The sequence below is a fragment of the Spodoptera frugiperda genome, chromosome 11, assembly GCF_023101765.2.
Source record: "Spodoptera frugiperda isolate SF20-4 chromosome 11, AGI-APGP_CSIRO_Sfru_2.0, whole genome shotgun sequence".
Lineage (NCBI taxonomy): Eukaryota > Metazoa > Arthropoda > Insecta > Lepidoptera > Noctuidae > Spodoptera > Spodoptera frugiperda.
In genome coordinates, this window is record NC_064222.1 from 3,467,968 (window position 1) to 3,483,787 (window position 15,820).

Genomic DNA, 15,820 nt, shown 5'->3' on the forward strand with positions numbered 1-15,820 from the left:
CGGAATACCGTCCGGACCCACTGAGCGCTTAGGCAGCAAACAAGTCAGCGCGCTCCGAACGGCCGCCGGCTCGAGGCAGGCGAGGTGCACATACGCTCCACTCGGTGCTGCTTCCCGACACGCCGCCTCAAACACTGACCTATTCTTTAACTAATAACTCAGTGGTTTTTGCAAAAATATTATACTTTTCTATATTCCCTATCTGCTGTAGATTTCTGTCATTGTCTTCATTATTACTATCAACAACTGCACAATGAGTCTCCTCTTCATAAGGTCAAACATAATCTCCATATTTGGAACGTGAGCTTTCTATCAAAAATACTTACCAATGTTGATGCAACTAAATGGAAACGTACAAACGCCACTATAACAGAGTCATCAATTGACGCGGGGAGATCCCGAATGCAAATACCTACAAATACATTATGCAGGCACACATAGGTCCAGGATAAACGATTGTTTATTAGTGAGATCATGAACAAATCACTCGGAACACTAGGTATCTAGACGATGTATAATTATTTTCCAATGATCTTCTTTGTCTTTATGGAACAGATCACCTGATAGTAAGCAATCGCCGCCGCCCATGTACGCTTGAAACACCAAAGGCGTTACATGTGCGTTGCCGGCCTTTTGGGGGTTAGGAATTTAAGGGTTTTGGGGAATCGGGGATTGAGAAGGGGGGAATTGGATTAAGTTCTTATGGCTACTCTGCTAACCACACTACCACTGATATTAACAGATATGGCACCAAGAAGTCAAAGTGTTCTCTTCCCCTCTCACAAGCCGACGAATAATAATAGGGATGATGACAGGGTATGGAAATTGTTTACATGGTGCAAAGGTTAATGATACTTTATGATAATACAAAGATCTATCTGAGAACTTTGTAATAATAATAACATAGCTATCAATCAATAAATTCATAAATTATTCTTGTAGTACTGTTAAATATTGTTTACCCTACATGTAACACATCATACTTAGTAAGTTGTAGACGGGGTGGCTTGGAATTGTGCCAATTTGTTTTATTATTATTAGACAGTGCAATGGAAATAGTTCACAACAGAGTGAATACAATGTAAACTCGGAAAAGGTTCCAATGTATCATCTAAATGAAACGTTTTATCAGCAGTCAACAACTTGTCTATACTGATATGAATCAAGATTACAAGTAATGTTTGCTTTATAACGCTGTATTATCTTGCCACAATCAAATAATCCCCAATTTTGTTCCAACACATTTTCTCCCATAATTCCTAAACTATTAAATGGACTTGGGTGCAGTTTTTCACGATAAGCTCTTACAAAAACTTGGCATCGGATGGTATAGTTTGAAACTGAGGTTTATGGAGAAAGTATTCTTATTATGACAACGTCAGCTGATAAACTCCAACGACCTAGAATAAATCGTAATCATTGAGTATTTTTGTGCCAATACAGTATACACCTACAGCAAGATAAAAGTAATAAAATGCCGACTTAAGTAATACATCAAATCACTTTCCATCGTAGATTTAATCCCCTTGTTCCTCAGGTTTTCTGCGGTTTTCTTAAAACCTACATCTCCTACCCAAAATGTAAATATCACGATAAGGTTTTTACGAAATTTCCCATCGATCCTGTATTTTTCCGAATTTTTTGGACTACTTTTAGGTTTTGCTTACGTAATTGTATTAGCTACTATTATTAAATTCTTATCAAATAAACGTTTTTTAGCAATTTGCTTATCATACAGAACTCGTGTCATGATTTTATTAAGTTAAGAGGTTTATCAATGTATATTGTATATTATTACTCATTGGGAATAGTCTTTGAATTCTTGGACTTGGAACTTTTAAACTCAACTGTTTATTCAAGTATTTTTTAATATTGTCAACTATATTAAATTTTCTTTTTTATTGGGAATAAATATTATAGAGCGAGATCCCAGAGCTGTCAGACATATGTTATTTTTACAAGCATTTAACCTTCGGCTTACAGTAGTCTTGTATATACTTTTTAATGTCTGAATGTTTGTAAAGCTGGCCGAGTGACACCTGCGCAGGTACCAGGTGAGAAAGGTGACTAAAAATTAGACTAACTTAACTTATTTTTTTATGTCTGATTTTTATATATGTTTTGTAGAATATTAATCTGAAATCATATTAAAAAAATCAGACACTTTCCATGGACCAAAACTTTTGTCAGACGCTTTAAAGCTGCAAGAAAAATAAATGAACTTAATTTATTTTTTAATGTCTGATTTTTTTATATGCTATTAAGATAACTATTACAATGTCATATTTAATTAGTCAGACAAATTGCATGGACCAAACTTCCCCTAAATACCAAAATTACTCAACCATGTGTATGAACGCGAGAGCACTATGCACATGCGCTTCAGACTAAAATATCTTAATATTTTAAAAAAGCTTACTACGTTTAATATGAATATTTATAGATAAAGAAAAAAATATAATTTAAAAAACAATTATTTATTAAAAAAAAATGCATAAACAGGCAAAAACAAATCATTTCTGAGCAGCTGTCTTTTAAAGAAAATAACATTTATTTTATCTATTACTAATAATAAAACTGTAGCCTTCTACAGTGCAGGAAAATGTCAACATCAGCAAAAAAAAATTGCATAAACAGGCAAAAACAAACTATTTCTGAGCAGCTGTCTTTTAAAGAAAATAACATTTATTTTATATATACACACACACACAACGTCACGCCTTTTATCCCCGAAGGGGTAGGCAGAGGTGCACATTACGGCACGTAATGCCGCTGTACAATGTACACCCACTTTTCACCATTTGTGTTATAAGTCCCATATAATAGGGGGTGAGCCTATTGCCATATACTGGACACAATTCCAGACTCTGTGCTACTACTGAGAAATTTTTCGAAAATCTGAAAATTATCATAGGCCTCGCCGTATTTGGATCCAATAGATATTTATAAGATGTTATTGTCAGAGTTACTTAAAATTGTTTTAAATATAAATCATTTAGTTGATTTTAATCATCTTCATCATCATCAAAGTAATTAGAATTATAATTTTCATCATTTAGTATATCGCGTTCATCCAAGTCATCATCCTCATCACCATCTGATGTGTTATTGTTGCTAGCAGCATGTTCTGTAAAAACAAAAAGATAAACATTAAACAAATTGAACAATCAATATAATAAATTGCAAACCAGAAAGCAAATTAGCGAGTCGGACTCGCCCATGAAGGGTTCCGTAGCAGCAGGAAGATTACATAATAAAAAAGTTATAAAATAACTTGCTTAGTATTTGTATGAACGACAAAGTTTTATTTGCGTTTTTTGAAAATGTATTATTTCTTAAAAATACATACATATACATACATATCGTCACGCCCTTAATCCACGAAGGGGTAGGCAGAGGTGCATATTTCTTAAAAACTAATAATGATATCTCGTTAAAACCAATTTTCGTGTAAAATTTCCATTGAAATATACAGCATATGTTTTTTTTAGATTTCTAACTCTCTTATTAATAAAGTTAGAGGGAGGCACTCATTTTTCCACTTTGGAAGTGTCTATCTGCCAAACGATTGGAAGATAGACTACAGAACCTTAATTGTGGTTCTGTTTTTCGCCATTTGGCTACGGAACCCTAAAAAGTGTGCACATAGTATATACACATACATGTGCAGTAGTACCTACAGTAATAGATTGTGAGTTTAAGAACGGGAACCGAGTTACCATGGATGTCTCACTCGGTCTGAAGCGCATGTGCATAGTGCTCTCGCGTTCATACACATGGTTGAGTAATTTTGGTATTTAGGGGAAGTTTGGTCCATGCAATTTGTCTGACTAATTAAATATGACATTGTAATAGTTATCTTAATAGCATATAAAAAAATCAGACATTAAAAAATAAATTAAGTTCATTTATTTTTCTTACAGCTTTAAAGCGTCTGACAAAAGTTTTGGTCCATGGAAAGTGTCTGATTTTTTTAATATGATTTCAGATTAATATTCTACAAAACATATATAAAAATCAGACATAAAAAAATAAGTTAAGTTAGTCTAATTTTTAGTTACCTTTCTCACCTGGTACCTGCGCTGGTGTCACTCGGCCAGCTTTACAAACATTCAGACATTAAAAAGTATATACAAGACTACTGTAAGCCGAAGGTTAAATGCTTGTAAAAATAACATATGTCTGACAGCTCTGGGATCTCGGACCATTATATTAAACTTTTAAAACTCTTTTTGTAAGTATTGTCAATAACAGTTTCTTTTATACATTTTAATACAACTTCATAGATTTGCATGACTTCTATCATGGTCCTAATGGGGTTTTCCTTTAGGGTAGCTCCGATTTCAATTCCTAGGAACTTAAATCGGAGCTGTAAAGTATCTACTATTACTACTACTATTCTACTTCTACGTAGTAGGTAGAAATCTTCAATTATGTTTGGTCACTAATTTCGCACATTACCTACTCATAAGAAACGATCAAAACAAGAGTTATCGTGCCCGAGCTTATCAATGTATTTTTTTAAACATTGCACAAGAGTAGGACTTTGTAGTCTTACTTTTACACTGCTAGTTCAATTAAAAAATCACTTTCTGAAATACACAGAATGTCAGTTTAACTAGAAAGAAAAAAGTAAATTAATACGCCTTTAAATTGTTATTTTAAAGTTCATATAACGTTGCTTGTACAATAAGTATTATATTTTGCATCAATTGTTATCTACCAAATAAAAGAAAATTAAATATATTTAAATAGAAAACACTACTAATTATTTTTTTCTTTTTGGTTTCATCCTAAGCTAATGACCAATATAAAGCACCTGACGCCTGATAAAAATTATTATTCACACGTATTCAACTACTACACATAATATATAAAGAGTATTTAAAATGTGTAGGCGCAATTGAAATGATAAACTGCTTTCAGATCAAGATGTTTCATTAAATTTTAAAGCAGGTGTATCTCAAGGTATTATTTTAGGCCCTCTTTTTACACTAAATAAAAATCATGGGCTCACTGCTTATTCCGGACAAGTTTCAGCTTTTTTAAGGCAAGTTTCCTGATCGGTATAACCTGAGTGTCTTCAAAGCCCGAGTGAATAGGTTGCTTATGAGTAGACTTGCTCCATCGTAGACCGCATCATCACTTACAATCACGCGAGATAGCGGCCAAACGTTGGCCCATTTAACATAAAAAAAGTTAATTTTATAGTATCGGTTAATGTTATAAACGCCTAATGAATTGTAAAAGCAATCGATTTGCATAACTCATAAAGTTACTCAGATCTATTATTAAAGTTATTTTTATTGTTTGCATGATAGGAAGCTCAATTACTTGTTGTTTGCCCAATTACTTGTTACTCGTGTTACATACCCAAACCTTCCCAATCCCCGATTCCCCAACAATCCTCAAATTCCTAACCCCAAAAGGCTGCAACGCACTTGTAACGCTTCTGGTGTTTCAGGTGTTCATGGGCGGCAACGATTGCTTATCATCAGGTGATCCGTCTGCTCGTTTACAAGCTTATACCATAAAAAGGAACACATAGGGTAGAACCAAATCAAAGTAAATGAAAATATGCACAGCAGATTTCGAATTATAAAGGCTTTATAACATGTTTTTTATCATAATTGAAATGATTTAATTTCATACAGGGTCTATCAATCCAGACAAGCCAGTTAACCAGTCAGCCAGATAATAAAATAAAAATTCACACATTCTAAACAATTTAATAAATGATACATGTATGTGTGACCAAACATTTTATCCCTATTAGCCGTAGAAGAAAGACTAATTTTAAAGTTTATCTAACTGCGAATTTCAATAACCGATCTTAATCTAAAATCTTTGGATTGATTTTCATTTTTAACAGAAACTCTATAGATCTAATCGATCTTAATCTAAAGATTTTGGATTGAGATCGGTTATTGAAATTGGCAGTTAATCCCAAAAATCACGTAGACATTGTCATGATCCTTTTTGACATAAGATCCTTCTTGATATAACTATTATTGACTCACGATTCATGGAACAAGGAAATTAGATATAGGATCAAAATAATCTCGGTTTTCTTAAAATTAATCACAGATCAACCCCTCTTTATACATGTATAATATTTTCTACACCAAATTAAGTACATTTATATTTATTCTCCTATTTCTTAACTAAAACTAAATCTATATTTTTACATAATAATATATCACAAAAGTAAATACCCACTTATGAAATAAACAAAAAAATAAATGATGAATGTATTAAACATTCTTCTGAACTCACAAAAAATCCCTTGAAACAAGTAGAATATTTATAGGCAAGCAGTAAAACTACTAATAAAAATAACAGCCTGATTGTTTTTATTAAAACACAAATATTGCTCAGTCTTACTCTAAATAAATATACAGTTGACTCTCGTTAATTCAAACTTTCGATTTTTTGTTACAAAAAAAAATGACTCGTTAATTCGAACTTATCGGCACTTATCGGCATCAAACTCTCGACAATTCGAAGTTGCAGAAAGAAATATCTCAGAACTTGCTGAGGTTGTCAGTGCCGACATTATGAGGCAAATTCAAATTCCGAATCATTTCATAATTCGAACATTCAATAATTCGAAATGTTTGAAGAGTTTCGAATTAACGAGAGGTGACTATAACTAAGTACATTCGTTACCTAGTATAAAACTAAGTCGCTTTCTGCTATCTGTCGTGTCCCTATGAATGCATTTTTATATATTTTGTAGTCTATTTAATATACAAGTCTTATGAAATGTTCTATTGACTAGGAAGGCAATGAATTATTCGGTATAATCGGCGGTGGTTTGTCGAGAATGTTGCAGATGACTCCTGAGACTCTGGCTGTTCAGTTTCTGCCGCCTCAGGGCCTGCGTGCGCGCCCGTCGCCTGCCTATGGCCGACTGGAAGCGAGGAGCGTTGCGGCGACGGTCGAGTACTCCTGCTGGAATACAAGGAAATACATTATTGGTAATCAAATTTTATTTATACTTGGTGAAGAAAAGCGGGACAACGTGTAAAATAAAACACTGCAACACGGTGCGTCAACCAATCCCTGTTTAAGGGTCCGTTCACACAGACCGGCTCGGAGAGGAGAGCAAATTTTTGTCACGTTGAAAATAGAGATTTAAGTTGTATTTGTATTAAGGTAAGGTATATTTTTAATGTGCACTGATTTTTTGTTTAAAAATGCTTGACGGCGCTTGGTGTGAAATAATAAACGGAGCTGATCGGCTCCGATCGCGTGCTCTTTCTCGCTCGTGCAGCCTATCGGCTCCGAGCGCATCCGCTTCCAGCCGGTGTATGTGAAATAGTTGGCGATTCCGCTGCGACCGACTCCAAGCCTAAACGATACGATTTGTGCGTTTGAGCAGCCAATCGGCTCCGATTGCGTGTTCTTTGTTGCTCTCGCATCTGATCGGCTCCGAGCGCATCCGCTTCCAGCCGGTCTGTGTGAAATAGTTGGCGGCTCCGCTGCGACCGACTCGACTCCAAGAATATACGACCCGGTCTGTGTGTAAAGAAAAATGCGCGCCGATGCTCTCCGAGCCGGTCTGTGTGAACGGACGGACCCTAAAACCCTGAGATGGATATAGATTTTTGACAGAAACCCAATAGAACGATTATCATAAATCAACCTCAATCTATAATGTTATGATTTTAATTATGGCCGTGTATAAGCACCCTTATGTTACCTGTATGTTAACTTAAAGAATAACAGTTTATTTGTGTCATTACAAAAAATAATATAGGTAAAACCAAAATAAATAAATCGTCAACACGGCCAGACCAACAAAAAGGCCAGTGCTCAGCTAAAATGCGCTGATTTTCAGCACTAGTCAGATGCTAGACAATTTAATTATTATAATATTATAACGACGATGTTTTGGAACTGCTGAAATAGTAACAAAATGTATTCTACACTGTCGTCATTACGCGGCTTTGTGTTAATTTCCTAGATTTACCTATATCGGTCAAATCATTGTTTTGGAGAATAGGAGAATAGGCTCGTGCACACAATGTGGTAGTGTACTAGTGTGGGAACGTAAACAGTCACTGACCTATATCTCATTATACAGCATCGCGTTTACTATTAGACACAGAAGTTGGGAATGCATGCTCATAGTAATTTTGTAAATAACCAGATACCAGAAACACAGACGTATGTACAATATCGGACCCATTATAAAATAAATTTGTAAAAAAACCCCAATAATATTTTCCCTGTCCGAGGATCGAATCCGAAACATTGCTTTTAAGGAAAAAGGGGATAGATTGCCTCATGGTAAGTCCTTGGTCAGCAGTTGCAGTCACTTAAATATCAAATTAATTGAATAAACATAAAATATAAACATAATAATCCCCGATTCCCCGTAAATTTCTAACCCACAAGGCCAGCAACGCACTTGTTGTGTTTCGAGTGTCCATGGGCTGCGGCAATTCCTTACCATCAGGTGATTCATCTGCGCGTTTACTGGCTTCTACCAGTAGTAACAATATTTCCATATTACCTAATGATATTGTCACGAACAATTTATTACGTAAGTAGGTTTATACTAGTTTTCCACTAGAGCATTATTTGAGCAGGTAACTTAATTATTTCAAATATTCCACAATCTTATTAGCGAGTTGCCTTGCAGACAAACACGATGTTTACATATCCCGTGTGTTTATGTAAATACAATACAGTAATGTACCAGTTTTTACCAGTAGCCTGTCAGTACATATTTACGTTGTATTTTCCTCATTTATTTCATTATCATTCCTTTCATAACATTTACGAATGTGGGTATCAGTTCTGAGCTTTGCTATTTAGTAATGACTAGGAGTAAAACAATATAATAATAAAAACGTTATCCGGAGCTGCGGACTACCTAGCGGGTTCACCGGGGCTCCGGCTCGAAAAGCAGGAATAGGAACGGGGTAGTTTTTAGTCAGTATGAGTCTGACACTCCCTCTCGCCTAGCCCAAGAAGCGGTAGAAGTCATTGGATGATTTTCCCCCATTAAAAAAAGGCTTTTAATCGTTAATGTTTTTAGTCCAGTAACTGGCTGGCGATGCCTATCCATAAAAAGAGCATACAGATAAAAATATGGAAAAATATATAGGTACAATAAGTATCCTACAAACCTTCTCTCATAACTTGGTAATTGTGATCTCCAACGACTCTCCTCAGTCTACGTTCATCGCGACTCTCGAAGTTCTCAAACGACTCCTGGCTAGCCTTCAGCATCTCCTGGTATCTATACATGTACTCCTGGTTGAGACGAGCATCTTCTAAGGTCTTGTCAAACCTCTTCCGTATCGCGAACCCAAGAGACCTCGTCAGAGGAGGGTCTTCCATCAAATACTCTAGACGTTCCGACATCTGACGCTCTGCTATTGTGTACTGGAAAATTTAAGATACTAATATAAGTGAATCTGTAAATATGTTTGCGCCAAACTTCGAAACGGCTTGACCATGTACGGTAATACATTTTTGCATGTGCATAAAAGTACTGGAAATACCTCTATTCGTATAAAATAATGAGAAAAAGACATAGGTAATATTTCAATTCAACGAGAAGATAGTAAGATGGATGGTGATGGGTGGTGATGGGAAAAACGAGATAATAAAAACCAATGTATGAAGAAAAAACTGATTTCTTTCACGAAAATCAAATATGAATAGGTTTTTACTCTTATAAAGTTTTCACAGTCTGCACTACAGCCAAAAGTATAAATGAATAATGAAACTTTTAAATTAATTGGTCATTTTGAAACAAATAGGTACTCTAGCTAGATATAATACCTAGTCATCCGATCGTCACTCCAGTTTCAGACAAATAAAGAACATTGCATCAGAATAAATAAAATAACATGCTTATTGTTTAACTAAATGCGCAATATCAACCATTTAGAAATATCTAAACAAAGAATTTGATTCAATCAAATTCCTCCTTCTACTTCGACTGAATGAAATATTCTTTAAATACTAGTTGACTAGTTATATTAGGTATTCATAGCTGTTCTCGACTCGGCTTTTATTGATCGTAGCGTGATTTTTTACAGCCTATAGTCTTCCTCGGTAAATGGATGATAGACTATCATACAAAGTAAATTATTCAATTCAAACAGTAGTTTCGGATATTAGTGCGTTCAAACAAACACACAAAGTCTTCAGCTTAATATATTACCATGGATAACACGACATACCATTTAATTTTTGAAAAATGTAAAAGAAGCCGAATAATTTCGACACTGGCAGTATAGTCGACAACTTTGTATTGCAGACTCAGTTGCCATCAAGAAGAAAAAGAAAGTAGATAAATAAGTGTCATTCCATTATAATATACGACTAGGAGGTATGATGCTGGCTATGTCTGACTAGGAATTTTCAAAAATTTATTATATGTTATTGTCCATTAAGTAGTTATTTAGTCATAACAACAAAAGAAATACTGATAATTCTTTGTATTCCAACTGTAAACGGAATAGATGAGCACTCCATTGACACATTGCGACTTCACATATCCTGAAACGCAGGAAGTGTAAACAATGATGATACAAATATTATTGTTTGTATATTCATTGTCCATTGTCGTTGATTACATGACTAAATCATAGTACTAATTAGTTATGTAATAATACAAGAGTACGACGTGTGAGAACTGCATAATATTATTAGGTAACTGTATATCGTCTACTAGAGACTTCGTCTAGCGTTCCCGTGGGATAAATAGTAGCCTATGCGTTATTTCAGATCATAATCTAGCCCTGTTCCAAATTTCATCTCGACTTCTTCAGTCGTTTTGACGTGAAGGATTCACAAACAAACATACAAACTTTCGCGTTTATTATATTAGTAGGATCATAAGTAGAATCTCATGGAGTTAAAAGTAGGAATTTTTGTAGAGCCAGCACAGAAAACCAGCGTGAAACAACGTCTACGCTGCGTTTCTTCGTATGAGTAAGGTTACCGGAGGCCCGATCCATCATTCCTATCCGTCCATTCTGCTAATAATATAAATGCCACTTTATACTGCGTCAAAACAGCTAAAATGTCCATTTTTTACGATTATAAAAGTTTCAACCAATTCTTAATGGAATAGAGAGCCAATACATTGCGCCTATTGTACCCATTTGTTGTAGGTACATATTTGGAACATGTAGCTATCTTATCTCATTCATAACATCCCATGTCAACCATAAAATACCTATTACTTGCATAATTTTTATTAAGTCCCGCGTCATAATAACTCACACAAACTGGATACAAAGCGGACAGTGGTCAACATGTTATCATAATTTTAAACCAACGTTCTTGAATAACGTAAACGCATCACTATTTAAAAACATATTGTAGTGTACCTACTTGTACCTACTTATCTGTTCGTCATTCGTCAATATTAAATACTACTTTCTATCAGTGGCTTCACCCACGTTACCGTGGGATAAAAAATATCCTATCACCCAAGTCAGTTCATACCCTATCTGTATACCAAATTTCTTTAAAATCCTTTCAGTAGTTTCAGCGTGATTGAACAAACATCCAAACAAACAAACTTTGACATTTATAATATTAGTGTGATGATTAAAAAGCTTTGAAACAAGCAGTTAGCATTGTTAGTAAACTCGGGGTCTGAACATAGAAAACTACTAAAAACTGCTACAATATCGACAGGTCGTGACTAGTCCACTTGTAGATTGTAATTAGTTATACTAGAATTTTTAATTTTCATTCCGCTTGTAGATGTATTTTCAGCATGCGGTGTGTAACACCACCCGCCCGCAACTAAATGCTCACGCAACAGAGGTGCGACACACGACACGCAACAAAACAATCTTCCTCTTAATAAGGGGGTTGTCGTAAGCTGTTAGAAGATTTAAAAGCTAAGGTTCATCATAACGAGCTAGCCCTACCGCCTCGGCATCTATCAAATATGTAAGATAGTCCTTCAATCGGATCTTACGAAGAGTACAGAAAGAGTCACACAGCTTAAAAGACTGCTACAAGTTTTAGAGGTAATAGGTAAATTGCAATACATTTGTATTGTTACAAACCGTTATCAAAATCCTCCTCTAAAAAATCAAGAATCAGAACTCAATAAAACAGACAACAAGGACCTTTTCAAACCGTTAAAAACCAAAGGCTAATTATTTTAGTGCCATTAACAGTAGTGCTAAAGAAGAGGTATTAAGACTTATGGCCATTAAATGTAGTGATCAAAGAATAAATCGTAATCTTAAGGAATCCTGTTAAGTAATTTTCAGTAATGTAAAATCCCGTATGGAGAAACACTCATTTCTCCTCACACTAGGATAACTAAAGATTTAAAAGACATTATTAAAATAGAAAAAAGAAACAATACCTTAATAATAGTTAAAAGAAGCACGAACACAGTCCATTCAGAGACCGCCATCACGGTAAATAAACACAGAACACTATGATCAATTAATTAGTAATGTGTATCACCGGCACTACACCACGCTACTATGCAAGAAGGACCGACTCGAGCATAAGAGGATTCCTCTGAATCTCGCACACCGTTTGTTGTACAAACAATAGCTACTGTTATGAAATTAAACACCGGTTATGACATTACCAAGAACAAATGTGACAAACATTAACACATTGTTAAAACTAAAACAATGAAAATGCTGTTTGAATAATGATCTAAGTTTTAGTGTGTGATGTGGATGTGACAACAGGTACCGTAAAATTCGGGAGTGTAAACAGTAAACAGAGTCTGGTTAGTGTGTGGTAAACATCGGAACTAGTTACTATTATGGTAGAATAGTCTTCCGTGTTGTATTTCGATTTGGAATTAGTTAGAATACGATCGTTCCTTTAGAATAATAATAGGTAACAGTGCTTTAAACATTTACACAATTAAAGAATTCATCGCTAAGCCTGAGAAAGTTATCGCAAGCTTACCATAATTTTTACCTTAATTCTTTGCCGGAGCCTGTGTTTCCTGATGAGTATAACATAGAAGTCTTGAAAGCCCAAGTGAATAGGTTCCTCATGGCCTAACGTTCTCCATCGTAGACCGCATCATCACTTATCACTAGACGAGATAGCGGCGAAACGTTGACCTTTCAAATATACAAAAAACCTAAGTTCATTTTTCCGGACTGTGTTCCACGGAGTTTACGTTTTCTGTAAATGTGACTGAAATTGCTCCTAGCTTCACACCATTGCAATCACTGTAAGTACATTAAAATACTTACTTCGATTATTAGCTTATTAAAAGAGTTTTTTACTTACATTTTTCTGTAATAGCGTAGCTTAGCTACTATTAGGTCTAATACGTAAACAAAGTCAAACTTAACGGTTCACCGATAAACAAAAATTCGTAATTTTCTGTAGATCGTGTCCTAAACTGTCCATGTAACAAACACGACTGAGTGAATCTCAGGCAAGGCCGGGCACAACACTAAAGTAGGTAGATAGAGAGAATCAATGAACTTTCAACCTTATCTACAAACAAAAAGCCTCTATTTTTTTCTTTTATATTTTATAGCATAGGACGGCAAACGAGCACAGATCACCTGATGGTGAGCAATTGGCGTCGCCCATGAGAAAACCAAAGAAGTTACAAGTGTGGTATTTGAACCCCTATTTGAACTACGGACTACCTAGCGGGTTTACCGGGGCTCCGGCTCGAACAAAAGGAGTAGGCACGGGGTGGTTTTTATTCAGTAAGAGTCTGACACTCCATCTCACCTCGCCCAAAGCGGCAGAAGCCACTGGATGAATATCCGCCTAAAAAAGAAAAATGTATTCTTAAGCTCTAATTTCTAAAATTCTAATAGACAGTTTTCTATATCTCCTTTTTGTCAATTACACGGGAATACCCCTGAAATAAATAACACCTAATCTAACTTGTTTGCGATGCCCGAAGTAACGTGCTTCCAAGGAACTCTCAAATGGAAATGGTAAAGGAGACTTGAAAGTTTCAAACGTATTGGTAAGTACCAACAACACTTGATTTCGATGAAAGCAGTTAAAACTCGAATGGTTGAGATAAGGCTCGATTGTCGTATCTTAGGAGTTAACAACACTTCTTTTGTGATACCGTGACTTTGCGTAAAGTTATTCAAAATAAACGTAGTCATCCTATCTACAGCTGATTGTCATTTCTAATTATAAACATCTTTGGTACATTGTATCAGTGCCTACGCGATATATTTAAAAATTATGAATGTGTTTTTATAATAACTATCGTGAGACATACTAAATTAACTAAAAATCACGATTTACTCACGTAAATTAATGGAGAAAAGCTCTAGTAGTTTCAAGTCACAGAGGGACTACTCATCATGAGCAGCGTGCGCAGACGCGGAACGCGTCGTTGACGAACCATTTTTTTACATAATTATGAATGTGGTTTGTATATTGACTATTAACCAGATGCAGCTATGAAAGTGCACTTTTATTTATTTTATTGTTTTTATGCTACATCAACAACCATTTCGTATTTCAGTACCATATCTTGATACTTATACTTGGTAGATTTCAGTGAGCTTGTACCTGGATGGTAATGCCCAGTAGGACTGATGCCTTATCCGGATCTGCGGACACCTAGCGGGTTTACCGGAGCCCTGACTCACGAAAACAGAGGAGCAGGAACGCGATGATTTTTAGTTCCGCACCTCGCCTAAGGCGAGAGAACTTTTTTCACCCCCTATAAAAAAGCTGGTGGTAACACTACAACACTTGAAAAATGCCCAGTAGATAACTATAAAGACCATGTTAAATAAACGACAACGTATTAGCTTTAATCCTTTAATTAACAATCTGAACATTATTCTAATCATCATTTATACAACAATAAAAATGTATACAAAATTAATGACACCTAATTAAAACTACACTTAAACTTATCAAATATTTTGATCAGTACGTTTAATGACATCTTGCTATGCTACAATTTGTAGGCGCTTTGACACAGTAATTATTCATGTCAGTATGTTCGTGTATGTTTGTAAACGTGCGATGTCGGCGATGGTATTTCTTAGTACTTTCATTGACCTTGACATCTTGGTAATTGCCTTTACAGACAATAGAAATGTTACGTGCGTCATCAGCTAGTGGACGCAGATCATTCGCTCCAGATGTAACCCTGAAGCTGACTACGATCTTTAGATATGAGGGATTGATCCGCGAAAGAATTGTATTTAGAAAAAGTAGAGCTTCCTTTATGACATGACATGGGCACATGAGAAGAAGTTATTTGGACCAAAGCTGGCGGAAAGTTTATATTTCGTAATATGCATCTCTTGCTACCACTTCCGTAAACAATTATGATAAACATTATGAAATATTTATTTAAAAACGTCCTCATTTATATGACGTATTCACGTAAAATCGACAATCCAAATATTTTGTACGTGTAATAAAAATAATGGTTATGAAAATCACACTTCTAAATCACAATTCTAGATATAAATAACTCGATTCTATCAGTTCTAATTTGCTCCATATCATGTGCATACCCAAAAAACATGCCGTGATACGCGTTCACCAAACAACAGCTGATATCTTCGGTCCAGGCTACAAGAGGTCAACTCTCTGACTATATTTCATTCATTATCTGAGGTCAATTTATCCGGCGTGCATCGTCACTGTCAATGGAACCAGTTTAAACTAGATTTCTACGAGTCTTATGATAGCCGGCCATACCTATTTTGATATATTTGGCAAGGTTTTATGCTACTGGTGCTCTAGTGCATTTTTTGAAGTCAATTTGAATATTGGTAGTTAAATGCAACTAGTGCGATAACGTAGGTTACACAGTGGTTAAAATATTTGCATACACATATGT

General features: G+C 35.3%; 1 protein-coding gene across 4 annotated transcripts; it reads right to left on the bottom strand.

Annotated features, from left to right (window-relative positions):
- Positions 1-6,676: 6,676 nt before the first annotated feature.
- On the bottom strand, positions 6,677-13,331 carry LOC118274542 (uncharacterized). 4 transcript variants are annotated; one of them, XM_050696851.1, is made up of 3 exons: positions 13,261-13,331; positions 9,141-9,399; positions 6,677-6,954 (listed from the first exon to the last, which is right to left on the bottom strand). In XM_050696851.1, the coding sequence occupies exons 2-3, from the start codon at positions 9,376-9,378 to the stop codon at positions 6,794-6,796; spliced, it is 399 nt and encodes a 132-aa protein (XP_050552808.1). In that variant the 5' UTR covers positions 9,379-9,399; positions 13,261-13,331; the 3' UTR covers positions 6,677-6,793. The 4 variants fall into 4 exon arrangements, with proteins under 4 accessions (XP_050552808.1, XP_050552809.1, XP_035447989.1 ...); XM_050696852.1 differs by lacking the exon at positions 13,261-13,331 and adding an exon at positions 12,940-13,077; XM_035592096.2 differs by lacking the exon at positions 13,261-13,331 and adding an exon at positions 12,362-12,619.
- Between the last annotated feature and the right edge of the window lie 2,489 nt (positions 13,332-15,820).

Coding starts and splice junctions, on each gene's coding strand:
- LOC118274542 (XM_035592096.2), bottom strand. CDS start 12,412: ATGGCGGTCTCTGAATGGACTGTGTTCGTGCTTCTTTTAACTATTATT. Junction 9,400..12,361: donor TTCTTTTAACTATTATTAAG/GTATTGTTTCTT, acceptor TAAATTTTCCAG/TACACAATAGCAGAGCGTCA. Junction 6,955..9,140: donor TTACCAAGTTATGAGAGAAG/GTTTGTAGGATA, acceptor CTTGTATTCCAG/CAGGAGTACTCGACCGTCGC.